Source organism: Panthera onca, chromosome B4 (assembly GCF_046562875.1).
Source record: "Panthera onca isolate mPanOnc1 chromosome B4, mPanOnc1 haplotype 2, whole genome shotgun sequence".
Lineage (NCBI taxonomy): Eukaryota > Metazoa > Chordata > Mammalia > Carnivora > Felidae > Panthera > Panthera onca.
Genome location: NC_138345.1, coordinates 46,376,669 through 46,404,619, shown reverse-complemented (window position 1 = coordinate 46,404,619; position 27,951 = coordinate 46,376,669). Strand labels below are relative to the sequence as shown.

General features: G+C 38.6%; 1 protein-coding gene across 1 annotated transcript; it reads right to left on the bottom strand.

Annotated features, from left to right (window-relative positions):
• Nucleotides 1-36: 36 nt before the first annotated feature.
• CREBL2 (cAMP responsive element binding protein like 2) lies at nt 37-27,001 on the bottom strand. Its single transcript, XM_060658344.3, has 4 exons — nt 26,682-27,001; nt 7,079-7,276; nt 5,517-5,661; nt 37-3,159 (listed from the first exon to the last, which is right to left on the bottom strand). The coding sequence occupies exons 1-4, from the start codon at nt 26,694-26,696 to the stop codon at nt 3,155-3,157; spliced, it is 363 nt and encodes a 120-aa protein (XP_060514327.1). The 5' UTR covers nt 26,697-27,001; the 3' UTR covers nt 37-3,154.
• Nucleotides 27,002-27,951: the final 950 nt, after the last annotated feature.

Below are 27,951 nucleotides of genomic sequence, written 5' to 3'. Positions count from 1 at the left end.
AACATATTTCAGTACTGCGAAACAGACCACTTGAGATTTCTCTGGTGAAGATATTTTATTTTTCATAAAAATATAATTGTACAATGCTCTTCAGAGAAAGAAAATACCCTCAATGCCCCCCAATACCACATGGATTAATAATCTTCCTCTCTTTCAAAACTAAATATGTAATTGATAATATGCAACTGATTTCTTGTGAAATATAGCATTGATGTTTTAAATTTCTTTGCCTTTGTTTGAACTAAAAGTAAATCCAGTTTAAACCTATGCTTTTTGTAATGAGCCAAATCAACTCTATCATAATTCAAAGATGATGAAATAAAATGCTAAATGGTGATGCTGATAAATACTGTCAAGTAGCTGAAAAACAGTGATATGAATTTGCTGCAGTAAGACAGATTCTGATTTAGATACAACAGACAGGTTTTAGACGAAATAGAAAAAAAAATTTAAGAACATCAACTATCTCCTAAAACGTGACCTGGCCAAACTTATTCCATCTTATATTCAGTTGCTCTAATATATGGCAGGTCTATGCTAAGTTAATGACAGAATATGACTGGTCTAAATACACAAATATATACTTTCCCCTTACCTTCCTTTCTTTGGGAACAACAACAACAACATTACTCTTTTTACTCAGGGAGCAAAGAGAACAGCGCTGATCCAGAGGGACCGAGCTCAGTGATTCTCTCCCCCTCTTCTGTTCTCTCTCAGCCTGTATGTTGTCATTACAGAAAGTGAGAGATGCTAGGATTTCAGTATTGCTGCTTTTTAACTGGAATGGGAAAAGAAATGCTCCAGCTGTTTTAATCAGTGACATTTATTAACATGCTTCAAGTGGCCAAAGCGTGCAGCCAGCACAACACCCAAAGCAATCAAAACATTCCTTTTTAAGACCAAGAAACTTTGTCTTGGTATGATCTACTTTAAAATACCAAAAAGATAGGTTTAGGAATAAACTTTATATAAGTTGTAATTTACTTTCATCCAAAATTACACATCCTCTACCTGAGGACAAAGTCACTGCTCTTGTAAAGATACTGGGGGTGGGGACAGAGGGTAGCTCTAATGACCCTGTACTTTAAAATTACAACCAGAGAAGAAATACTTCAAGCACAATGGAGACATTCCATTGAAGAGCCACATTCATTTTGGAATGTTTGCTTTGAAAACAACTCTTCTGGGGAATTCAAAAGGTACTGAACAAAAAGCAACACGTAGTAAATCTTGGGTTGTTTTGCAAAATAAAAATATACATTTGAGTAGACCAGATGGCAAAACCATACCCATTACAATCTGAACACTGTATTTAAAACACTTAAACTCTGAAGGTCTGGATATTAACAATCCTCAATCTATCTATATTTGTGATCCTAAAAAGACATTAAATACTCTTAAACCCCCAGTCCTCCAAAACACAGAGAGACCCAACAGGTTGGGCTAGTGGTATATCAGTAGTCACACAGGACTAGACTAGATCTGAGTTTGCAACCTACACACAAGAGATCTTCAGGAACTTAGGCTAAGGGGAAGCACTTTATTGAAACATGGCCTAAGAGAAGAGGGGAGAGTACCTTGTAATCTAAAACTATGTGGTCCATCTCTTGTTCCACCTCAGTCTAGAGTGTGATGCCTCCTCTTAAACTGCCATTTCGTAACAAAACATACTGTGTAGAAGCCAAATATTTGCCTCAGTAGAGCAAAGAACAATTATAATTTAGCAGCAACAGAGAACACAATTCCTGATTTAACTATGGGACAGAGAAGAAAGAGTGATAGGGTGTCTCACTGGGGAAACTGAAAGATACCTAGTCTATTTGCATGTAAAATATTATGAGCTTGATTCCTCAGCCATTGCTCTGTTGGGTAGTCAGGAAGAAGGTCAATGTAGCTGTAACTGGAGCTGAAAAGAACTACTCTGCCGTTCTGTGCTCCCACCAGGCCATCTGGCCGTGGTGCTGTGACAACTCTAGCTCAGTGCTTCATTCCAGAGTGTAGACACGGTCAGGGCCGAACCAGAGGCACACCCACAGTGTGTTTCTTCCTGGCTCAGAACACATTCATCACGAAGCTCATGTCAGGGGAGAAACTAAGTGTTCTGGTTATGCCTACAGCCATTAGATCTACCAGCAATTTCTCCCTCATTTTGTTCCAGATCTCTTGAGGCAGAAACTCGATCTCAGCAGCTAATTTCATCCTATTTTCTTTAGAAAAAGTGTCCGAGTTAGTTGACTACACAAGGAAATGTGTGTGAACATTCACTCCTACCCTCCCCACATACATATATAGACATACAATAGAAACACATACATACATACATTCTCTAAGTTGTCAAGATGGTGTATGCTGATGAAATGCCTAAAGGGTTACTTCTTGCTTAAAAAGAAAATTTGACTAATTATTCTCCAAGTATGGATTAGGCCCTAGCAAACTTTTATAAATATAGTTCGAGAAGACAGCAACGAAAGTTTTAAATAGAGGCTGTCTTGAGGGCTTTCCTGATGGATTTTGTTAACACGTACATTATTCAAAACAGGCATATCATTATGGATTATAAAAATAGAACTGTATATATTTGTTAATACATATTCACAGCTTATGCTGGAATGGCTCACAGGAGAAATCATGGTTCATGCAGAAAATAAACATTACTCAAGTAAATATAAACAAATAAGATTAGGTCCATTAAGGCTGAGAACTTAATAATCAGCCCATTTGGTTTCTCTTTGTAGGGCAGTCAAAAACATAAAAGAAGGTGACACCTAAACATACATACACATACAATGACATGAAATACATGGAAAGAATATAAATTAACCAATAAAGCAATGTGGAGTTAAGGTGCAAAAATACAATCTTCACCCACTTCTCTCTACTCCTGTGTTTTCAAGCATTACAACATGTTAACTGCCACCGGTGGCAATACCAACCAGAACAGGTCTGAATGTTTATAAATTTTCTAAGTGTTGAAAGTTAAAGCAAAATCCTTTGGGATCTATGATCACACATTTTGGTAGAAACTGCAGATTTACAGAGATGACTACTGAGCAGTAGGTAGTAAATGGAGCCAAGAAGTACAATCTTGCCCATTCATCCTCCATAGGAATCAGAATATTGGCTTCAATCAGCTACTCATCATTTTATATAATCTTCACCCTAAAAAATAAATCATAGTTACCAATGTAAGAATGTTTGTAAGTCAATGAAGTTTGTTTAATCTGTTTTAAAATGTATGAATTTTTTGTTTGTTTAGGATCTACAGAAAGGCTTTTTAAAAATACAGATTGCAAGAAAATTGAGCTGATTTGGCTTTTTTTCATTAATTCAATTTAGATTAAAACAAATGTTACCTCATGTAATAAAAGCTATCAAAAACCAAACAGTTCGCTTTTACAAAAATATTTTAAAAGATAAAAAATTTACAGCATTTTCTTATAACTGTTTCAAGTGCTCCCAAAGCAATCACAATGATAAAGAAACCAGTCCATGACATCTTCATTATAAAATCTTTACAGTGTCTTCAACAAATGGTCCTGGAACAATTGGATATTCACATGCAAAAGAATTAAGTTGGACCTCTAACTCATACCATATAGAAAAATTAACTCAAAATGGATCAGTTACCTAAAATATAAGAGCTAAAACCATAAAACTCTTAGAAGAAAACATAGGGGGTAAGGTTCTTCATGACCTTGAATTTGGCAATGGATTGTTAACATATGACACCCAAAGCCTGAACAACAAAAGAAAAAATAGATAAACTGGACTTCATCAAAATTTAAATGTTTTGTGCACCAAAGGACACTATCAAGAATGTGAGAAGGGGCGCCTGGTGGCTCAGTCAGTTAAGCGTCTGACTTTTAATTTTGGCTCAGGTCATGATCTCATGGTTCGTGAGAGTGAGCCCTGCATCAGGCTCTGTGCTGACAGTGCAGAGCCTGCTTGGGATTCTCTCTCTCAACATAAATAAACTTTAAAAAAAAAAAAAAAAAAAAAGAATGTGAAAAAAACAACCTACAGAATGGGATAAGGTCTAGAATCTGGGAAAAATATAAACTCCTACAACTCAACAACAAAATGAAAAACAACTCAATTAAAACTTGGGCAAGGGACTTAGACATTCCTTCAAAGAAGATATACAAATGGCCAATAAGCATATGAAGAGATGCTCAACATCATTAGTCTTTGGGGAAATGCCAATCAAAAACACAATCAGATACTACTTCACATCCTAGGATGGAAGGCTATAGTTTTTAAAAATAGAGGGGCACCTAGCTGGCTCAGTCAGTGGAGCATGCGACTTTTGATCTCGGGGTTGTGAGTTCAAGCCCCATTTGGGTGTAGAGATTACTTAAAAATAAATTTTTTTTAAATAAGGGAAAATAAAAAGAGTTAGCAAGATGTACAGAAACGGGAAGCTTCGTATGCTGCTGGTGGGAATGCAAAATATATCAGCCACTGTGGAGAACAATTTGTGGTTCCCTTAAAAGTTAAATATAAAATTACCAGAAGACTCAGCAATTCCACTTCTAGGTATATAAGCAAAAGAACTGAAAACAAGTACTCAAACACATACTTGTACACTCATGTTTCATATCATACTGTTCGGGAGAAACAAGCATCAACAGATGAATGAACAAATAAACTGTGGTACACATACCTAGCAGAACATTATACAGCCATAACATGGAATAAAGTACTAATATAGGCTACAGTGTGGATGAACCTTGAAAATATACTAGGTGAAAACAGCCAGACACAAAAAGTCACATACTGTATGTTTCCATTTGTATGAAATATCCAGAATAGGTAAATCCATAGAGACAAGTTGCCAAGGGCTGGAGGGAGGGAGTAAGAACAAGTAACTACCTAATGAGTTCAGGGCTTTCTTCTGGGGTGATAAAATGTTTTATAACTAGATAGAAGTGGTGGTTGTACAACATTGATTGTACTAAATGCCTCTGAATTATTACTTTAAAATGGTTAATTTTATGAATTTCATATGAATTTCACCATAATGAAAAAAAAAACCCTGCAATGATGGGCTCCTGTACTAGATACAGCCTGGACTAGGTGAAGACAGGTTTTTCCCATTATAGCTGTGTGACCCTGGGCATCTTAACCAACCCCTCTGCTATTTCTTCATCTACAAAATAAAAAGTGTAATTCCTTAACACAATTATTGGAGGAAAAACATAAGATAAATATAAGTGAAAGGATTCTTTAGGCTGTAAATCAAAATACAAATAAAATTCTTATTAACAATAACTAGAATGTACTCCCATTTATGGACTAAGTTTACTTTAAGAATTTTCCATACATTTTTCAGTTGCTGTTCATCGAGCCCATGTAAAATTCATCTCAATATTTAGAATCTAGCACCATTTCACTTGCTTATTAGTGTATTACAAATGACATCAACATTTTATTTAATGACATAAGGAAAGTGGTCAATGGAAACCCTACCTTAAAACGCTCCTCTAAATATAAACTCTCCCACTCATGGTACTCACAGGAATTGCTGTTAGCATCCGTCTTCCCAGCTTTCATGTGCCTGCTTGAGTTCTGCTGAGATTTGCTCTGCTCTTCTCCAGTGAGTAGGGCCTTTATTTCAGAAGGGATTTTTCCTTGGTCCATTGCCATGCACCACTGCTTGTACTGAAATATGTAAAATATATTTAAGTCAAATTTTACTAGCCAGAGTTCAGGAACCAGGGGTAGAAATCCCAGACAGAAGAACTCCCATAACTAGAGGTCACACTGGCTGGTGGGAATCCTATCCCTCCACTGTATTTTCTGTTTGTAACCTAGGACATGTATGAGGCCTGCCATCTTTCAGAAGAGGGTAGGAAACTGCTGCTGAATCTTCTAGTGATAAACTGTGGGTAGTGCTCAGATTAAGAAGGCCCTTCTGGGGAGGTGCTTGAGTGGCTCAGTCGGTTGAGCATCCAACTCTTGATTTCGGCTCAAGTCATGATCTGGCTGTTTTGTGGGTTTAAGCCCCGCATTGGGCTCTGTGCTGTGTGTGAAGCCTTGGAATTCTCCTGCTCTCTCTGCCCCTCCGCTGCTTACACTCTCTTGCTCTCAAAGTAAATAAACTTAAAAAAAAAAAGAAGGCTCCTCTGGTTAAAAGATTCTCTCTTCCCAGTGTGCCACTAATTAGAATTCATCTCTTTTTGCTGTCACATTATCATTTCTACTCCTAAAATAAATAATTTTATAATTTCCCTTCTCTTTCATAAACATTCACTAAACATCTGCTTTCTGCCAGACTGTGTAGTATGGACTTTGACGTATACAAAGATCAGTCAGTTCAAAGATCATGCCCTCAAGTAGCTTACACTGCAGAAGGTAAGAAATAACTTGCAGCAGGAGTCAAATTCAATATATATATTTTTAAATCTATTCAATAGTGTTTATCTGGACTCTCTTCAGACCCCAACCTTATTTTCTTACCATTTAAAATGCTGAGGTCCTAGTTTTGTGATGATCATAGTAGTATTCTCTCTCGTCTCCAACCTGTCACCTCCTCCCCTGAGCTTATAGTGAGATTTCTATTCTCTTTTACATTTCTACAGCCACCACCCAAAGTCTGGATGAATAAATGACCAAAACATGACAAATAAATAAATCAATATGTTGAAACACAAATGGTATATATACTATGCATATTGTTACATATTGTTATATTGCTTTTTCCACTTAGCAATATATTGTAAATGCCTTTCTACACTAGTAAATATACATGTGCATTGTGATTTTTACTGCCTGCAAAGTAGTCCAATTTATGAATGCAGTATAATTTAACTAATCCCCTATTATTGTACATTTGTGTTATTTTCCATTTTTTTCCTTCAAAAACAATCCCTCAGTGAAATAGTCAGGCACATTCTGCTCCCACCAGCTACTATGCAAAACTGCTTCCTTGCTTACGTCTTGGCTAACAGACTAATATTCTTTCCTGTATTTGTCAAACACATACGTGAAAATTGGTACCTTCATATTTTAATATATATTTCTTTGACTACTAAGCTTAGGTTGATTTTTTCAGGTGTTTACTGGCAGACTTTCTTACCATTTCCAGTTCCTCTCTGAGGGCACATATGGCTCTTTCCCGACTGGATACCAACTCTTCCAAATACTGGTATCTTAGTTTTTTCCTGGCCCGGCATTCTCTTGCACTCTGCCGGCTCCTCTCAAGTTTTGCCTTCAAGTCGATTTTGGCTGGCTTCCGACCACGTTTGCCGGGCTTCTTAACTTTACCTCCAACCACCTTCGGCAAGAGAGAGAAGAAATGGTTTTTTTCTCTCAGTTCTGTTTCTAGGAAAGTGACTATGGCTGCACATTAGCAAGGAAAACATTTACAAATAATACATGAAGCCAATGAAACTAAGAAAGCATAATCCCATGACATGCCTCATGAGTCTTTGCTTCATGTTATTGTTTTCTTTCTGATACTTCTAATACTATGAGTGTGAGAGAAGAAATTCTGTAAGTTTTCATTATTTCTTCAATGATAAACTTTAAGTCATTTAACAGTAAATTTTATGAACCATGTATGACTAGATGCTACAATCTAAAAGATGGCCGCTGAATATTGTGTTCACAAAGAATTTCTGACTTGTGAAAATAATAGGTAGAAAAACCAATATTTAAAATTGTAGGGGTGCCTGGATGGCTCAGTCGGTTAAGCATCCGACTTTGGCTTGGGTCATGATCTCACAGTTTGAGAGTTCGAGCCCCATGTCGGGCTCTGTGCTGACAGCTCAGAGCCTGGAGCCTGCTTCAGGTTCGTTCTCTCTCTCTCTCTCTCTCTCTCTCTCTCTCTCTCTCTCTCCCTGCTCCTCCCCCATTCATGCTCTGTCTCTCTCTCTCTCAAAAATAAATAAACATTTAAAAAAAAGATTTAAAAATTTTAAGTTCAGTGTAATCTCAACCTTATAAAACAACACATAGAAGAAAGGATGTTTATTAAAAATTCAATGAGGATTTCTTTGACAGCTTTCTCTCATCTATATTTTTTATTATTTCTAAATGTTTATAGTTAGAAAACAACATAAAATTTGTACAAAAATTGTATACACACACATACACACACACACATATATATATATAAATGTATCCTAAGAAATTTGGCTATGAATTCCCTCTTCAACATTGATGAGCCCAAAGGAACACACAGAAGTCCCTGACATCTTCAGGATAATTCTCTCCTGATTTTAGAAGCCTATAATTATAACCTTAGACTGTCTCAAGAGATTTCAACTTGCTCCCACTGGTCATAAGACATCTTTTCAATATCTCTGCTATTCATTTACCTGCACAGGCACAATTTTTTGGTGACTAGCAAAGTAATTTAATCTTCTTCACTGTTTAGCTTTGGAACCTCCCCAAGTTCTTACACAAGATGTAACTATGAGGTAAATGTGATGATTTTTTAAATACACGAACCTGAACTTGTACATCAAATAAATTTTCTTTAAAGCAATTACCTTGAAAGGGGTTACATTTATTCCAAAGAACAAGCTTTTTGGGAAAGTGCTTTTAGAGCTAGTTTCTTACAAGCTACAATACAGTCGAGTTGGCCTCAGATTATCTACTTTATCTGACAAAATTCTGAATTATGGTCCAGTTCTTTCTGAAAACTACCCTCAGAAAATAAAAATGACATAACTTCAGTATTCTGAAAGGAATACTGCTGAGGAATACTGCTGAGGCTTTAAAGGCAATTATAAAAAAGAAGATGCAAAACTCAAATACTGAAAAATCATTGGAATAAAGTAGGGGCGCCTGGGTGGCTCAGTTGGTTAAGCATCTGACTTCGGTTTGGGTCATGATCTCACAGTTCATGAGTTCAAGCCCCGCGTTGGGCTCTGTGCTGACAGCATGGAGCCTAGAACCTGCTTTGGATTCTGTCTCCCTCTCTCTGCCCCTCCCCTGCTCGTTTTCTCTCCCTCTCTCTCTCTTTCTCTCTCTCTCTCTCAAAATAAATAAACTTAAGAAAAAAAAAGCTCTTAAAAAAAAAAAGTAGAAGCATTCCCAGTAACAAAACTCAAACGCAATATTCATGTGGGTATAAAAACTCTCATTTGCTTGTTTGTTGCGATCACTATTAATATCACACATGAACAATGCCCAATACCCTATAAAGATCAGATCATTACTAAGTATAATGGTTAGGTTGAAAGCCAAACTGTAAATATGAATGAACCACATTGACCAGACCCTGTGTCATGTAACATGATGGCCAACCACTGCATCAAGCATTTTATAAGGCAGCTCTGAAATGAGACTGAATTCTCCAAGACTCTGGGGAAAAAACTTTCTTTTCCACCACTCTTGTAAAGCTAGCTGCTTCAGTACTCCCAAATTAGTTTCAACTTTTCAAAAACAGATCTTTTAAGCTTTTTATATTATACACCATGTTTTTATTCCAACATAATAATATACACCTCAGGAAACTGCACAATTTTAATAAAATATTTTGAAATCATCCTACATTAAACCAAAGTATATTTGCTATTGCTACAGTTTTTAAAAAGCAATATATTTACAGCATAAACTCGAGTCTACAGAGACATAAATGATAATCATATCTATTCTTTATGTAGTAAAGTGAATCGTCAATCATACAACACTGTAATCTAATACCTCGAATATTGCTGTTTTTAATTAATTCAGGAGAGGCTGCCTTTGAGAAGCCAGCAAGAGGACACAGTGTACTTAAGAGACTTCAATGATTTTTGAAACAAACTGAGCACAGTCATAAAAATCAAACAAAAGTTATATCCTTTTGTTTAGTTTTCATGATAGTAAAATTATTTCACTACCTTTTTTTAAATTAGAAAGCAGAGTAAATGAATCTAGGTTTCCTGTATTTTATGTCACCTCCTGTAAAATTACGTTAAAACCGTATGTTTAATTTTTCCTCAATGGTAGACTGAATTTTTAGCTTTTGGTGTCAGCTAAAATCTGATTAGTATACCGGTTTTCAAGAGAGGTACATTGCAGGATTACTGTAAGTCTTAAGTCTAAAAGCACCAGGTAAAGAAAAAGGTATTATACAAATGTGGGTTAGTAGACTACTTGCCTTAACAACTGAACTTCATATATTCATAAGCCATAATGATTAGGGGAAACTTAGGAGAAGTTAGTGAAAGGAACCAGAAACTAAAACTGAAATCAGTCTCACAAATTCCTTAAATAGCTCTGGCCAAAAATCATTCTTACCAATTTTCATTAAAATTTCACAAACTCAGTGACAACCATATTGTCCCTTTGCTCTCCTATTTCTTCTGTGAGGAAGCACATTAATGTTGCTAAGTAAAAGTACTGATTTTTATGCACCAACACAAACTCCAAAGAAAACTATGAAAATGATATAAGATTTAGCTTTTTCTATTCTAGTCTTATTTCTATTGACATAGAGCCACATGAAAATATAAATAGCTGTCTTTAAAACAGTGGAACCTCTTTATCCATTACCCATTTTACTTCTTTTTCCTCCCCCAAACACATTTGTGAGCTGGAAATAGGAAGTCCCAAGGGAAACACTCAGAAAGTCTGTCTCCCTAGCTCTCATATAAAGAAACTTGCCAGCCATTGATTTTTTTCTTACTCTCCAGAGAATTTATTACACGAAGGTAAAACAGTAGAGATGCTAGATTTCACTAGGGCTTTTGCAATACCACATCTGTCTTCGTTATTACGTTTAAAATGTTCAAGTCTGTTTATTATAAGCAAGTAAGAGTGAAGGTCCTACTTTTATGTTAACTACCTGTTTTTTTATAAACACTTTCTCCATTGAGACAAGCTAAAACTGGATGTTCTGATTTTTAGAAAGTAAGCACCAGGGACTGTCATATAATTCTTAGCACACAGCAATAACTATCTAATAAATATGGCAGATAAAAAGACAAAAGACATTCCTAAGTAACTAATGGGTCAAAGAAGAGATCACAAGGGAAATTAGAAAACTGCTTGGAAATGAAAAGAAAACACAACATACCAAAACTTTATGAGATGCAGCTAAAGCAGTGCTCAGAGGGAGCTGTAAATGCTTAAACTAAAAAGAAGATTTGAAATCAATAACCTAATTTTCCACCTTAAGAAACTCGAAAATGAAGGACAAATTAAATCCCAAGCAAGCTGATGGAAGGAAATAACAAGTATCAAAGCAGACATAAATAAAATAGAGGATGGTAAAACAATAGAGAAAATCAATGAAACCAAAAGTTTCAAAAAAATCAACAAAATCAACAAACCTTTGGCTAGACTGGCCAAGAGAAAACATTCAAAATACTAAAGTCAAGATGAGGGGCGCCTGGGTGGCTCAGGCATCCGACTCGATTTCAGCTCGGGTCATGATCTTGGGGTCGTGGGATTCAAGCCCTGTGTTGGGCTCCGTGCTGTTAGTGTGGAGCTTGCTTGGGATTCTTTCTCTCCCCCTTTCTCCTCCCCTCCGCTGCTTATGCTTATACTCTTTCTCTCAAAATAAATAAACTTAAAAATAAAAAGACTGGGTTAAAAAAAAAAAAAGACTGAAAGAGACATCATCCCTATCAACTTTACAGAAATAGTAATGGTTACATGAGATACTATGAAAAATTATATGCCAAAAACAAGATAACCTAGAAGAAATGGACAAATTTCTAGAAAGACACAAAGTAGCAAAACTGACTCAAGATAAAATAGAAAATCTGAATAGACCTATAACAAAAAAAGAGATTGAATTAGTAACAACAACAACAACAAATTCCCACAAAGAAAAGTCCAAGTCACTTCACTGGTGAATTCTACTAAACATTTAAAGAATTAACACTAAGTTTGCATAAACTCTTCCAAAAAACAGAAGAGAAAACAACATGTCCCAATTCATTCTACGAAGCCATTATTAGCTTGATATCAAAACCAAAGATACCATAAGAAAACTACAGACCAATATGTTTTCCGAATATAGATGCAAATATCCTCAACAAAATGCTATCAGATTGAATCTAACAACATATAAAGAGGATTTACACCATAGCTATGTGCAACTTATCACAGGAATAATGGTAGGTGTAACAACCCAAAAATCAAATACTGTAATAACAGATCATCTCAAAAGAAAAAAAGGGCCAAAGTTACATTTTCTTCTCAAAAGACTCAGAAAAAGCACCTGACAAAATCTAACACCTTCATATGATAAAAAAAAAAAAAAAAAAACAACACTCAACAAACTGAATAAAGGGAACTTCTTCAACCTGATAAAGGGTATCTATGAAACACCCACAGCTAATATCACACTTAAAGGTAAAATATTGAAAGCTTTCCCCGCAAAGATCAGGAAAAAGACAAGGACCTTGCCTTCTCTCATTACTTCTATTCAACACTGTATTATATTAGAGGATCTAGCCACAGCAATTAGGCAAGAAAAAGAAAGAAAAGTCATTCATACTGGAAGGGAAAAAATAAAACTACTTTTACTTGAGGATGGTATGATCTTGTATGTAGAAAATCCTAAGGAATCCACAAAAAACTATTAGTGCTGATAAATGAGTTGAGCAAGGTTGCAAGAGACAAGATCTATAAACAAAAATTAGCTCTGAACAATGAACAATCTGAAATGAAATCATAAAGACATTCATTGAGAATAGCATAAAAACATACCATTTAGAACAACATTTTAGGGGCACCTGAGTGGCTCAGTCAGTTAAGCATCTGACTCTTGATTTCGGCTCAGGTCATGATCTCACGGTTCATGAGATCAAGCCCCAGGTTGAGTCGGGCTCTGTACAAACAGTGCGGAGTCTACTTGAGATTATCTCTCCTTCTCTCTCTGCCCCTCCCCTGCTTGCTCTCTAAATAAACATTTAAAAAAGGAACAGCATTTTATTGAGGGTATTTGCATCTATATTCAGAGAACATATTGGTCTATAGTTTTCTTACGGTATCTCTGGTTTTGATACATGCTACAATATTGGCCTCATAGAATGACTTAGCAATATTTAACAAAAAAAAACCCTGCAAACCTTATGCACTGAAAACCACAAAACATCATTATAAGAAACTAAATATCTAATAAAAAGAAAGACATTCCATATTCATGGATTGAAAGACTTAATATTGTTAAGATGACAATATTCCCCCAAATTGATCTGCAAATTCAACAAAATCCCAGCTGGGGTTGCCTGGCTGGTTCAGTTGGTAGAACATTTGACTCTTGATCTTGGGGTCATGAGTTTGATCCCCATACTGGGTGTAGAGATCACTTAAAAAAATACCAGCTGCCTTTTTGCATAAACTGACAAGATAATTTAAAAAATTATATGGTCTCAAAAATAAATAAACGTTAAAAAAAATTTAAAAAAAATGCTCTGTCTCTCTCTGTCTCAACAATAAATAAACGTTAAAAAAAAATTAAAAAAAAATAAAAATAAAAAATTATATGGTAATAGAGGGACCCCAAATAGCCAAACAATTTTAAAAAACAAAAAGGTGGAGGGCTTGACTTGCTGATTTCAAAATTTATTAGAAAGCTACAATAATCAAGATAATGTGGTACTGGCACAAGGGTAGACACATATCAATTGAAAAAGAATTGAGAATCTGGAAATAAACCTTAGATTTATGGTCAAATGATTTTCAGTAAGGTGCCACAACAATAGAGAAACGGGAAAAGAACAGTCTTTTCAATAAATGGTGCTGGGACAACTGAATATCTGCAAGCAAAAAGAATTAAGTTGGACTCCTACAACATGCCATATACAAAAATTAACTCAAAATAGAACAAAGGCCTAAATGTAAGAGCCATAATAACTCTTAAAGGAAAACATAGAGATAAATCTTGTGACCTTGGATTAGGCCACAGTTTCTTAGATATGACACCACAAGCATACTCAACAAAAGAAAAAAATTGGACTTCAAAATTAAAAATTTTGTGCTTCAGGGGCGCCTGGGTGGCTCAGTGGGTTAAGCATCCGACTTTGGTTCAGGTCATGATTTCACAGTTGGCATGTTCATGCCCCACGTCAGGCTCTGTGCTGTTAGCTCAGAGCCTGGAGCCTGCTTCAGATTCTGTGTCTCCCTCTCTCTGCCCCTCACCCACTTATGCTCTCTGTCTCTCAAAAATAAATAAACATTAAAAAAAATTTTTTTTATGCTTCAAAGAACACCATTAATGTCAACACATAGAATGGGAGAAAATAATTGTTAAGTCATACGTATGATAAATTTGTATCCAGAATATACAAAGAACACCTACAATTCAACAAAAAGATAAACTGTCCAATTAAAGTGTAGGCAAAGTATTTGAATAGACATTTCTCCAAAGAAGACATATAAATGACCAATAAACATATGAAAAACATTCAACATCATTAGTCATTTGGGAAATGTGAATCAAGGCCAAGAGATACCTCTTTATACCCACAAGAATGGTTATATGATAAAAAACAGCCAATAACATGTGGAGATGTGGAGAAATGGAACCCTTATACATTGCTGGTGGGAATATAAAATAGTGGCCACCTTGGAAAACCATTTGCATGTTCCCCAAAATATTAAACCTAGAATTACCATACGACCCAGCAGTTCTGCTCCTAGGTATATCCCCCCAAAAGATGAAAACATATGACCACATAAGAATTTGTACAATGCATGTTCATAGTAACGTTTTTCATGATAGCTTTTTAAAAAGTGGAAACAACCCAAATGTCCATCAACTGATGAGTGTATAACAAAATGTGGTGTGTCCATACAATGGAACATTCATTATTCAGACACAAAAAGGAATGAAGTACATGGTTCAACACAGATGAACACTGGAAACATTATGCCAAGTGAAAGAAACCAAACACAAATGGCCTCATACTGTGTGATTCCATGGAGCTAAAATGTCCACAAAAGGCAAATCGATAAGAGATAAAAAGTAGATTAGTAATTGCTTAGGGCAGGGGAGGAGAGAATGAGCAACGACTGCTAAAGTGTTTCTTTTGTTCTTTTTTAAAATTAACATAGTTTGCTTTTCAGAGCTGTTTTAGGTTTACAAAAAATTAAGCAGAAAGTAGAGAGTTCTCACATATCTCCTCTTTCTCCACTCTCCCAGTGTCCCCTATCATTATTATTTTTTTTTTTTAATTTTTTTTTCAACGTTTTTTTATTTATTTTTGGGACAGAGAGAGACAGAGCATGATCGGGGGAGGGTCAGAGAGAGAGGGAGACACAGAATCGGAAACAGGCTCCAGGCTCCGAGCCATCAGCCCAGAGCCTGATGCGGGACTCGAACTCACGGACCACGAGATCGTGACCTGGCTGAAGTTGGACGCTAAACCGACTGCGCCACCCAGGCGCCCCCCCCATCATTATTTTTTTGAGAGAGACAGAGAGACAGACAGAGACAGGGCATGAGCAGGGGAAGGGCAGAGAGAGAAGGAGACACAGAATCTGAAGCAGGCTCCAGGCTCAGAGCTGTCAGCACAGATCCCTATGTGGGGCTCGAACCATGAACTGTGAAATCATGACCTGAGCCAAAGCCAGACGCTTAACCGACTCAGCCATCCAGGCATCCCCCAGCATCCCCTATTATTAACATCTCGTAGGGGTGCCTGGGTGGCTCAGTTGGTTGAGTGTCCAACTTTGGCTCAGCTCATGATCTCGTGGTTTGTGAGTTCAAGTCCCATATTGGGATGGATCTCTGCTGTCAGCACAGAGCCTGCTTCAGATCCTCAGTACTCCCCCACCCTTCCCCCACTCCCTCTCCCTCTCTCAAAAATAAACATTAAATTAAAAAAAAAATCTTGCATTAGTGTAGTACCTTCACTATAACTCATGAACTAACGTTGATATGTTATTAATAAATCCAGAGTCTACATCACTCTGTGTTGTATGGCTCTCTGGATTTGACAAATGCACATATCATGTATCTGCAATAAAGTATCATACAGAATATTTTCACTGCCCTAAAAATCCCATGTCCCACCCCTTCTTCCTTCCTCCAAAATGCTGGCAACCATTTATCTTTTTACTACCTTTATAGTTTTGCGTTTTCCATAATGTCATATAGTTGGAATCACATGGTAGACAGCCTTTTTAAACTGGCCTCTTTCACTTAGCAATATGCAAGGAAGTTCCGCCATGCCTTTTTGTGGTTTAATAGTTCAGTTCTTTTTATTGCTTAATAACATTACTGGGGTGCCTGGGTGGCTCAGTCGGTGGGGTGTCCAACTTCGGCTCAGGTCATGATCTCACAATCTGTGAGTTTGAGCCCCGCGTTGGGCTCTGTGCTGACAGCTCAGAGGCTGGAGCCTGTTTCTGATTCTGTGTCTCCCTCTTTCTCTCTCCTCCCCCGCTCATGCTCTGTCTCTCTCTTCTCAAAAATAAACATTAAAAAAAAAATTAAAAAAAAACAATATTACATTACATGGATATACCACAGTTTGTTTACAAGGGTTTCTTTTTAAGGTAATGAAAATGTTCTGGGAAGATAGCAGTAACCATTGCACAACTGTGAATGTACGGTTGGCCCTTGAACAATGCAAGGGTTAGGAGCACTGATCCCCAAGCAGTCACAATTCCACACAAAACCTAACTCTTAATAGCCTACTGTTAACTGGAAGCCTTACTAATAACATAGTTAATACATATTTTGTATATTATATGTATCATATACTGTATTATTACAATAAAGTAAGCTAAAGAAAAGAAAATATTATTAACAAAATCACGAGGATGGGGTGCCTGCATGGCTTAGTCGGTTAAGCATCTGACTTCAGCTCAGGTCACGATCTCAAGGTTCATAGGTTCGAGCCCCGCATCAGGCTCTGTGCTGACAGCTCAATGCCTGGAGCCTGCTTCAGATTCTGTGTCTCCCTCTCTCTCTCCCCCTCCCTCACTCATGCTCGGTCTCTCTTTCTCTCAAAAAATAAATAAACATTAAACATTTTTTTTAATTAAAAAAAAGAAAATCATAAGGAAAATACATTTATAGCATGGCACTGTATTTATAAAAAACAAATCTGTATGTAAGTGAGCCCACATGTTCAAACCCATGTTGTTCAAGCATCAACTGTACTAATAAAAATCACAGAATTGTACACTTTAAAAAGATGAATTTTACGGTATGTGAATTATTTTTCAATAAAGGCATTATCTTAAAAAGACAGCTGTTATTAAAAAAATACGTGAACCTTAAAAAGCGGAAAGAATAATAGAAAAGGAAGAATCAATGTGGCATAGAGACACAAGCTTATGAGGAGAAAGAATATTACAGAGGGGAGGGGTCAAGCATAAGGGTTCTAATTTTGGAGCTTAAAAAGGCTGAGAATTAACACACAAGACTGGATCTAGCCAAGAAGGAGTTCCTGATAATTCTAAATTTAACCATTACAGAGAAAAAATAGAACTTAGCCTGCAAAGGCCTGAGTGTGGATGGCACAGGCTTCCCAGTCAACAGGTTTAACTTTTGTAGAAAGAGGAGCTGCATGCTCTCCAGGGGTTCTTATTAGGAAGGCTCCAGTGTCCAGATTAAACCCTATTCCAAAGATTCTTGGATCATTTTACTTCTAGCTTTTTAGGAGCTAACAACAAACACTTAAACTCAAGGCCAAACTGGAGTATGTAGGAAGAGAGCACTCACCATGGACAAGGCCTTGAGTGAGGCACTCTACCTGTTACCTCATGTTATTTCACACCATTTCAGGGAGGGAAAAGCCATCTTCTTCAGGTAAAGAGGGGAAAATTAATTCCTCTATTCAACAACCATTTACTGAACACCTGCCATGTCCCCAAATTCTGTGAAACTCCAGGAATATTGATATAAGAACCCAGGGTCCTAAACTGTAATGTATATAGACTCATAAGACACAGAAGACATGAAAAAAGCAATAACATAATAAAAGACAGGATATCAGGATATACAGGAGTGATGGTGGTAGAAGGATACATGTATACACACACATACCCACACACAGATATGCACAGTGATCTCTTTTGTTTTATAGATGGCAACATTTTAGTTCAGAGAATTTCAGTGTCAGAGCAGGGTCTAGGACCTAAGACCCCTGATTTGCATCATAGCAACTTGTCACAAGGTAACTCACTATCATAAGCATAACTATTCCCCTCCAGATTTCATGGTAGGACTCATTAACTTGATCACATCATGCCCTGCAAAGGCTCGAAAACTGACAGGCGCTTTATAGGCACTGCTCTATTAATGCCATATATCTCTCATTTACTCCAGCTCACTGTGGCATTAGGCACTTGATGGAGGGTGGTGGTGAGGAGGTTAACTAACAAACTTTCTCATTTTATGCTTCCTTGAAATCTCCCTCTACTATTGTGGCTCTCCATACCCACCAACTGAAGTCATGCCAATCTATTCCTTTATAAAATCTGAGTTAGCTCTTCTTCTCTCCTCCTACTGCCTATATTAGTCAGAGCTCTACTCACAGATTATCACAATAAGTTCTCAGTAGGGCTCCCTACCATCTCTCCTTTTCCACTCCCACCTTCCTAGTTAATCCATCCTGCAAAGAGCTACCAAATTAACCTTTCTTTTCAGTTTATTAAAATAATGTTGGTGTATTTTCCTTCATTGTAAAAACGCAGTTATCTGATCATTACAGAAAGAACAAACTCCCTTTGGCCATGTCACTCTCCAGATCAAGAGAAGACCTCTGACTCAACACTGCTTACTAGGTCACTATATCCAGTATATCACTTTCCTGTGGCTGCTCTAACAATTACCGCAAACTTGGTGGTGATGAAAGCAATAGAAATGTATTCTGTTTGTTCTGCAGGCCAGAGTCTGGAAGGATGGCACTACTTCTGGAGAGCACAGGGGAGAATCCATCCTTGCCTCTTCCAGCTTCTAGGAACTATCAGCATGCCCTCATTTGTGGCCACGTCAATCCAATCTCTGCCTCTGTGGTCACACCGCCTCCATATCTGTCTGCCAAATCTCTCTCAGCCTTACTCTTATGAGGACACCTGTCATTGGATTTAGGCCCCACACAGATAATCCAGGATAAATTCTTCCTCTCAAAACCATTAATTTAATCACACTCCCCCCCCCCACCCCATAAGGTAATATTCATTTTTACCATATAAGGTGATATTCACAGGCTCCAGGGATTAGGACACAGATATTTCTTTTCAGGGGCCACTAGTCAGCCCACTATATCCAGGCTCCTGCTAACCAAGGCAATCTTCTCTTTCATTATTCCCCAAAGGGGAATCATATCTAGTCATGCCTCCTTAGGACCTTGCCTCATCCCCTCCATTCCCATCTATTCAATATCACCATTTCTCTAAATGTTCCCTCCACCTCTCTACCATCCAGAATGGCAAATGTTATGCTTTCTTTGGTTAGGGGATCAGCTCTAGCCTTCTTTCTCTGAAGCTCTCCCTGACAATCACCGTCTTCCCATATGTCATTTTTTTTCTCCAAATGTCTGGAACATATACTGAACACACTGAATTTATATGTTATATTGCTTTTTGTTTGTTTGTTTTTTAGTGGCCTCACAGATTTAAGTTCTATCTCCTCCAGGTAACGTGAGCTGCTCGGGCACAAAAGCTGTGTTTTCTGCTTTCCCAATCTCCACTGTATCCAGCCCTGAGACAGGCTAAATTTAAGAGGCATTTATTAAAAGACTGATAATTGAATGACTAAATGCAAAGAAAAATTAGGACTATTCAAAACTGACTTAAATTGATGTCATTATCAGGACTGCCAACTTATAGAAGCTATAAAAGAAAAAGAAAAAAAAAGCTCCCTCATAAGGGATATAAAATCTGAAAAACCAATGAAGAACTCTTAACTATTTTACCACCCTTTTTGCACTTATTTACTTCCTAATGCTCTAATTCTTAAGGCAACTCATAAAAGTTTCAAGCTGTTAAGTAAGTCTAAGAGGATTATTGCATGTACATGAAGTGGCAGCAACAGCCCCAGCTAAAGACAAAAAATAGCAAGGGGGTTCACTTCACTCTTTTTAAAACATAAAGTGAAAAGTTATCTCCAACTGATTAAAGAAAAATAAGATAGGAATGTACCCAGCTACTGCTCTTTACCACTTTAAAGAAAAAACAGGTAGCTGCATTTTCATTTGGTGTTAAGACTCCCGTAACTTCCTTCACAGCTGTGGGTTAGGCCTTTTATTTACCAGATCTTCAGAAACAAAAGTCTAATCACATCTTCCTGCTGCTAACCTTTCTGCCAGTTTTTCTAGTCAACGGAAGGAGAAAGAAGATAAAGTAGGCCTCTCTGAACTGAGAGTTAACTCCTGCCTCTCCTCTCCCAACACCTATGCCTGTTTGAAGCTAAATATAATACTACATAGATTTCAGCAATGCCTGAAACTGTTACAAACTGACTCACTAGGAGCGGGTCTATACCTAACTGTCTTTGCTTCCCCGCCCACCTCTTTCTCAACCGCTACATTTTCGCTTCTACCCTATCACTCCAGGGAAAATTCTCTTGCTAGGATCATAAATAATCCCCTATTTTCCAAATAGAAGGGATACTCCTCCCCAACCCCCCCTTTGCTGTTTACTTGACTTTTTTTGTGGCATCTCATATTAAAGTTCCCTCTTTAAAATTTTCTCTTCCCTTAGATACATGGCAGAACTGCCTTCCCCCTTTTTTTTCTGGTTCTCCTGGATCACTAACCCTCTTTATTTTGCGGAGTTCTGTTCCTCAGCCTCTTCTGATCATTCTAGTCCAGAGTTCTGTCTTTTTAACTCTCTCTTCTGTCCACATTCTTCATCCTTGAAGGATTTTATGCATGCTACATCAACCACAACCCAAATTACAATAGCTTCAATATGGTCTTCAGCTCAGGCCTTTCTTACGAGCAATCTAAACTGATGAGGGGCCAGAAAGGACTAGCATTTACTGAGAACCCGTGATGTACTAAGTTCTTCTGATATGGACTCACATATATACAGCTGACTCTTCAACAATGCAAGGGTGATGGGTGCCAACTTCCAAACAGTCAAAAAACCATCTGTAACTTTTCACTCCCCTGCAAAACTTAACTATTACTAGACTACTGTTGACTGGAATCCTTCTCAATAACACAGTCAATTAACACACATTTTGTATGTTATATGTATTACATATTGTAATCTTACAATAAAGCTAGAGAAAAGAAAATGTTAAGAAAATCATAAGGAAGAGAAAATATATTTACAGTACTATATTTATTTTCTAAAAATCCACGTGTAAGTAGATCTGGGCAGTTTAAACCTATGTTGCTTAAGGGTCAACTGTTCATTTTTTAAGTAAGCTTTATGCCCAATGGTGGGGCTTCAACTCACAGCCCCAAGATCAAGAGTCACATACTCTACCAACTGAGCTAGCCAGGTGCCCCAAAGGTCAACTGTTATTACATTTAATTCTCACAATAATTCATTAAAGTTTTATTAATCCATCCAGTGAAGAAATTCAGTTTGGAACAGATTAAATAATCTGTTCAAAATCATAACAGCTTGAAAGTGGTAGAAATGAGATCTGATCTTTGGTTATATGCCAAAATCCATGTTCTTCCTAATCGGACCCTCTGCCTCTAGTCTTATGCTGGTTCCTACATCTTTACCCTAATCCATTCTCCATATAGCCATTAGCATTTTTTCCTTTAAAAACACAAATCTGATATTGTCACCTCCGCTTTAAAATCCTTTGATGGCTCCCCAACATCTATAGCCTTGGTTTTCAAACTGCGGCAAGCATATGAGCCAGTCAACTGGCGAGCCTAATTAAAATTCAGATTCCCACGCCCTATTCCCAATATCCTGGGTCAGCAGGTGTTTCTTTATTCCACATTTTGAAAAAATACTGACCAAAATGTGTTAGCTTAATTTGCCAGGCATATCATGATCTGGCCCCAGATTATTTTTCCAATCTTATCTCTGCCTACACCTTTACTTATGCTTTATGCTCTAGCTTGGGAGTCAGCAAACGACAGCCCTGATGGAAAGCAAAGCCCAGCCGATTGACTGTTTTGGTAAATAAAGTTTTATTAGAACACAGCCACACCCAGTCATTAAATCTGCCTATGGTTACTTCTGTGCTAAAATGGCAGAGCTGAATAATTGCACCAGAGACCACATGGCCAGCAAATAATTACTATCTGACCTTTTACTGAAAATTTTTTAATTCCTGCTCTAACTTCTACCATAGTACTTATTCAGTGCAATATGCTTTATTTAGTACAGGCATCTACTCTTACCGCTCCAAAAGCACTTTACCTCTATTGCCCTTATTTTTTACCTCACTATATTGTAATTATTTTTCTTTATGTCTGCTTAGCCCACTGAAATGTAAGTTTCCAAGAATAGTTATAAACGTTATCACCTTTGTGTCTCTGTCTAGCACAATGCCTTTACATATTATGTGTCCAACAAATATTTAATGAATTAATGAATAAACAGACTTTTCTGAAAACCTTAGGAGAGTGAATTGTTCTAAATAAGGATATGTAAACTTAGATTTCAGCTGGTTTCTGTAGTATTAAAATTACTCCTTAGGGTTAAACCATCTTTTGAGGTACCTTAGTTAAAATATGCAGGCAGTATAGGGGTGCCTGGGTGGCTCATTTGTTTAAGCATCCGACTCTTGATTTCAGCTCAGGTCGTGATCTCATGGTTCCTGAATTTGAGCCCCACATGGGGCTCTGTGCTGACAGTGCAGAGCCTGCTTGGGATTCTCTCTCTCTCCCTCTCTGTCCCTCCCCTGCTCGTGCACTCTCTCTCTCTGCCTCTGTCTCTCAAAATAAATAAACTTAAACATTTTTTTTTAATCTTAAAAAAATATATGCAGACAGCCTAGAGAGGAAAGGAAGGTACATTAAATCTGTCAGAGATTTGTTTAGTAGATGAGCTGGCTCTTCTGTTTTAGTCTCGTGGAAAGCACTGATGAAGAGGAGGGAAGAAAAAGCAGAGAATGTCTGAGTTTTGTGACACTGCTCAAGGAAGGTGGTTCCAACTGTAGCAAAAGATGGATAAAGGGTCAACAGGAGGGACTTCAGGGGCCAAAGGACAGGTCCAGGAATGTCAAAGAGATTCTTTGGCCAAGTTAAAATTTTTGTGAGAACCAACACTACTCAGAACTGAATGGAACAGAAGACCTTGTCTTCTTACCTAAGAGGTAAGGACGGTGTAAGAAAACTCATTTTTAGAAAATCGTGTGTAATACAGGTAGAGGAAGAACGAAGGAGAACAGTATCCATATTAGCATATTGTGGCCAGTGTCTGACCCACTCTCTTGTCAGTCACTCAACTGAAGCTTGGTGCCCTAAACTGTCAGGCAATATAATATGGTAGTCTATTACCAGCTTAGTCTGAGGCAGGGACATATCTAGTCTAGGATATTTCAATTTATATTAGTCATTCACTCAATAAACATAGAAGTCAAATGTAAAATAAAAAGTAAGAACCTTCTATGATCAAAGCCTCTGAAAATAACATACGTTAATTTTCTTTGTAATTGAATGCAGCAGATCAGGAGGAAGCTTTCATAAAAACAAGCACTTTTTACTAGTAGACATGCAGGTGGGCTCAGGAGACTATCTTTCTCACACAATCTGACAGTTAAATGCAGAGTTTAAGTTCATTTCAAGCCCCATCCCATTGCCCTGTCCCATTGGGGGCATAGTTAGGAGCAAAGGGTAGTGTAGGTATAAATATAAACATGGCTCCAAAATGTTATGCAACAGCGTGCAATTAAGAATTGCTAAAATGAGCATCTCAGGTACCTACTGCACTGTGTCAACTACCAAGGAAGTCACTCCTTGGTAATGATAACATTTTTTGTGCTTACTATATGTCAGACTCTCTATTCAATGCTTTATGATAATGTAGTACCTCTAATCCTCAGCAAAGCCTGTGAAAAAGGTATTGGCCATTTAACAGATAAAATGGAAGCTCAGAAAGGTTAATTAGCCAAGATTTTTCCTTCCCAACTAGCTTAGTAGAGATCTACTCAGTCAGTGTTCAATCTCTGCTACTTAACACTTTCCCAAGCCCCCACTTTTAGATGTCCAATCTATCTCTTGCTTTCTTTTTGCTATTTGCCATTGTCTGTATACTCTGGGTGGTTGGCTCAATAGAGCACATGGATTAACAAAGCCCAGGTACGTCAGGGCAATCTCCTTAATGACACTCTGTCCCCACTTCCTTCAGTCACTATTAACAAGTACTCTATGCTGTGTCAGGCACACCGCTAGTCGGGTGAAAGGCAAAGCTGCACTCCCATTCAAATCTGTCCTACTCTGACTCCAGAAAGCTGGATGGCAGAATGTGGAGAGCTCCTGGCACACTCACTCGTTGCCACTGATGAAAACAACTCAGAATACAGAATCTTTTTAAAGGGAGGTCCTCACATCATCATCGTCTTCTCCTGACCTGCTCATTCAAGTACTGTCTCTCTAGAACTGCAGCTCCTGCCCACTTCATCCTCTTCCCGTTCCCCTGGCCTTGCTGTTGGCCAGTCTGTCATCCTTTCTGCCCTCCTGTCACCACAATTCCAGGCCCCAACTCTCACCTTCCCTTATACAGGAAAAAAGGGAACCTGAGACTCCATCACTTAAACATAATGTGAGGGGAAATGTGTTTTGTGTGTAAGTACACGTATATGCTAGGAGGAAAATACAATTTTGCAGGACTGTAACAACTAGAGCACAGAGAAAGGCAGGCCTGGGAGCTGCCAAAGACTTGTTTAAGGGCTGTTTCATACTGCCTGACTGCTGGAAGAGCGGTCCAGTCTTGCTGTACATGGCATTTAAATATTACTCATCCACAACTACGATATGTACTCAAAGTGAAAGTAGTGTATTTACAGAGGCACTATCCATCCAGAGACCTCTGAAGGGATTTCCTTCTGCATGATCATTAAAGATTTAAGAAACTGCTGGTTTCTAAATACTCTCATAAAAACAATCAATTAAAAAGAATGAGAACTGAGTTCGTTTTGCTTCCCTGTGAACCCTATAGGAAATAAATTATGGATAGTCTACCCCCCAAATTTAACTTCACTCTTTTAGGGAAAACAATACAATTTTATACCCTCCACCACAGTTTGCTAGTTTTAGAAATAACTCCTATGTGATTCTATAGGCAAGTCAAATAACTCAAAATCCAATGTATTTTTCTTGGGACTTAATTTGAGATTACCAACGACTTTGAGAAAGTTATCAAATGTTTCAAAGGTCTGAAAAGTAAACTAAAAATTATGTAGAATATACTGTGAGAGCCTCAAATTAAGGAAATTAAAGAACGATGTTATTTTAGCATCCTTAAAGAGCTGTAACATTTTCTACAAAAGAGAAGGGATACGGTATTCAGATTTACTTTCAAAATCAATACTGAACAGTCAAGCTAGCAAGACTTTTATGGAAAATCATTTTCTAATGTTCCTGGAAAACTTTCAGAACTCCCTCTTTCTGTCTTGGAAATATCACTTCCTATTAGGGTTTGCTACTTCACAAGCAAACTGTTTCTCTAGGTGAGTCTCAATTTCAGAGTACTGCAGTGGGCTTTCCCTTCATTTATCACTTTTCTCAGAGCCTTCTGCAAGAACGGGAAGAGGCGATAATGTAGACTAACACAAACAGCACAGAGAAGGGAGAAGTGTTTTCATTCTAAGGATGGGTGAAACAAAAATGTGACCGCAGCAAAGTGTTACTGGTTAAGTGGAGGGGTACAAGAGCACCCAAACAAAGGAAAAAGCTAGCACGAGCAGTATGCCAGAGCCTGTGGAAAGTAGGACCCCTGAAAGGCAAAGAGAAGGAGTAACTTCTACTTCAAAGACTGGCAAAGTCTAGCAGTCTGAGTCCTTAAAAAAAAAAAAAAGTCCAATTTCTTAAACATGCCAGAACATCAGTAAGCTGATGAGTAATGAGCTGACCATCCCTATATCTTCATGAAATAAAACTGGACAACACTAATGTGGATAGACAGAAAGACAGGGTATACATAAACTATGTGAATTACCCAATTATGAATAATGCCTGCTAGAATCATAGGGATAAGTGATTTTTTTTTTTTTTAATGGCAAAAGACGGATGGAAGTGGGATATTAAGATACATTACCAAGAAGGAATTCACTACTTTTCCTAGAGAAGGCTTTCTAGAGGAGGTTAGATTCTGGACGAATAGCAACAGGAGCTTCGCAGAGTGTTCCAACCAACCACAGGAAAATAGCTCATGGGGGAGTGAACTGATTATATGAATGGGGCATTGAGTAAGGGAGCCTGAGAGAAGAAAGGGGAACCTTCAAGGGGAATAGGGCTGGTTCAGGGTGCCCTAATTAAGGTCTCCACACCGGAGAAAGTGTGGGAGAGGGCCGGGGAAGGCAAAAAGAGAAAACACGGTAGTTTCTTCACTTATCTCGCTAGGCAAGTCAAGGACCAGGGTTTGCGCTACCTGGAAAAGCTGACAAACAGGCTTGTCCGGGGAGTGAAAAATTTCCAGAGGAGAAGGCCCTTTCTGGAAAAACACAGCCCCCTGTTCCCTGAATTTCTGGCTGGGTACAGGGGGTAACAACTGGAGGCGCAGGGATGTCTAAGGCAGGTGTTTCCCGGGTGTTGGCGAGGCTACCAAGCTGAGGTTCAGCGGCGAGTCTAGCACTTAGCGACAAGCAGGCGGCGGCGGCGGCGGCGGCAGCAGCTGCGCGTGCAAACCACAGGACTTACCTTACTGTCATCCATCTCGGCGGACAGGCCGGCCTGGCCAGGCGCTCCCTCCCCCTCCCCTCTCCCGGCTCAGCCGGCCTGGCCGGGCCCGGCCCCCGCCCCGGGGGAAGAAGGGGATATGGTTCTGACTGTCTCCTCCTCTCGCCTAACAGTTCGCTTCCCTGAGGCCACAGTCACGGGGACGAGGGACCAGTTCAGGAATGACAGAGCGGACCCTGGAGGCGGCCCAAAACGCCTCCCTTTGCCGCCGCCGCCTCCTCCTCCCCCTCCATGACAGTCTCTGGGTGTGTTTACAGACTCCCTGGAGAGCCGCCGGGACGGGAGGGTGGGCGGGAGTACTGCACGCGGAATGGCCTCGTCAGTTGCCGTAGTCGGCGGCATTCTGGGGATTGTAGTTTTCCCTAACGCACCGTCTGCAAGGCTGACTAGGAAGAAAACTACAATGTCCACATAGCCTCAGCAAGGCGTCTGTTTTCCTCTTGCATCTGAACGCGGCGGAGGAGGGGCTAGCCAGGAGATCAGACTACGTTTCCAACAGTGAGCTCTTTTGGACTTCCAGAGCTCTGGGCGCTGGTGGCGCGAGTTTGAGGCCCTGCAGAGGCGCCCCTGAAGGAGGAGCATTGGGAGCGGGCCCTCTTTAGGGATACCGAGGAAACCCTCAAGGTTCTTTATTAAAACAAAAACAGAAAAACTAGTAAGACACGGTGCTGCTGCTGCTTTGGGAAACAATTTGCAGTTCCTCATAATATTAGACATAGAGTTACCATATGGCCAACAATTCCAGACAAATGAAAACATACCTCTGCGTGAAAACGTGTACACCAATGTTGTATCCTACAAGCATTATTCATAATAGCGAACAAGTGGAAACAGCCCAAATGTCCCATCATTGTATGAATGGACAGGACAACTGACTGTGGTATATATGTTCAAAGGAATGTTAGAAGGCCATAAAAAGGAATGAAGGACTGATACATGCTGCAGTGTGCATGAGCCTTGAAAATAGGCTAAGTGAAAGCCTACATATTGTAGATTCCATTTCTAATGGAAGGTCTAGAGTAGGTACGTTAAAGGAAACAAAGCAAGCAGTTGACAGGGCAGGGTTAGGAACAGCAGGGAGGTGGGGGCATGTATGGGGGGAGATTGTTAATGGGCACTGGTTTTCTTTTTTGAGGTGATGGCAATGTTCTAAAATTAAGGGTGCCTGGCTGGCTTAGTTGGTAGAGCATGGGACTCTTGATACCAGGTTCTGAGTTTGAGCCCCATGTTG

Coding starts and splice junctions, on each gene's coding strand:
- CREBL2 (XM_060658344.3), bottom strand. Junction 5,662..7,078: donor TCAGAGAGGAACTGGAAATG/GTAAGAAAGTCT, acceptor TACATATTTCAG/TACAAGCAGTGGTGCATGGC.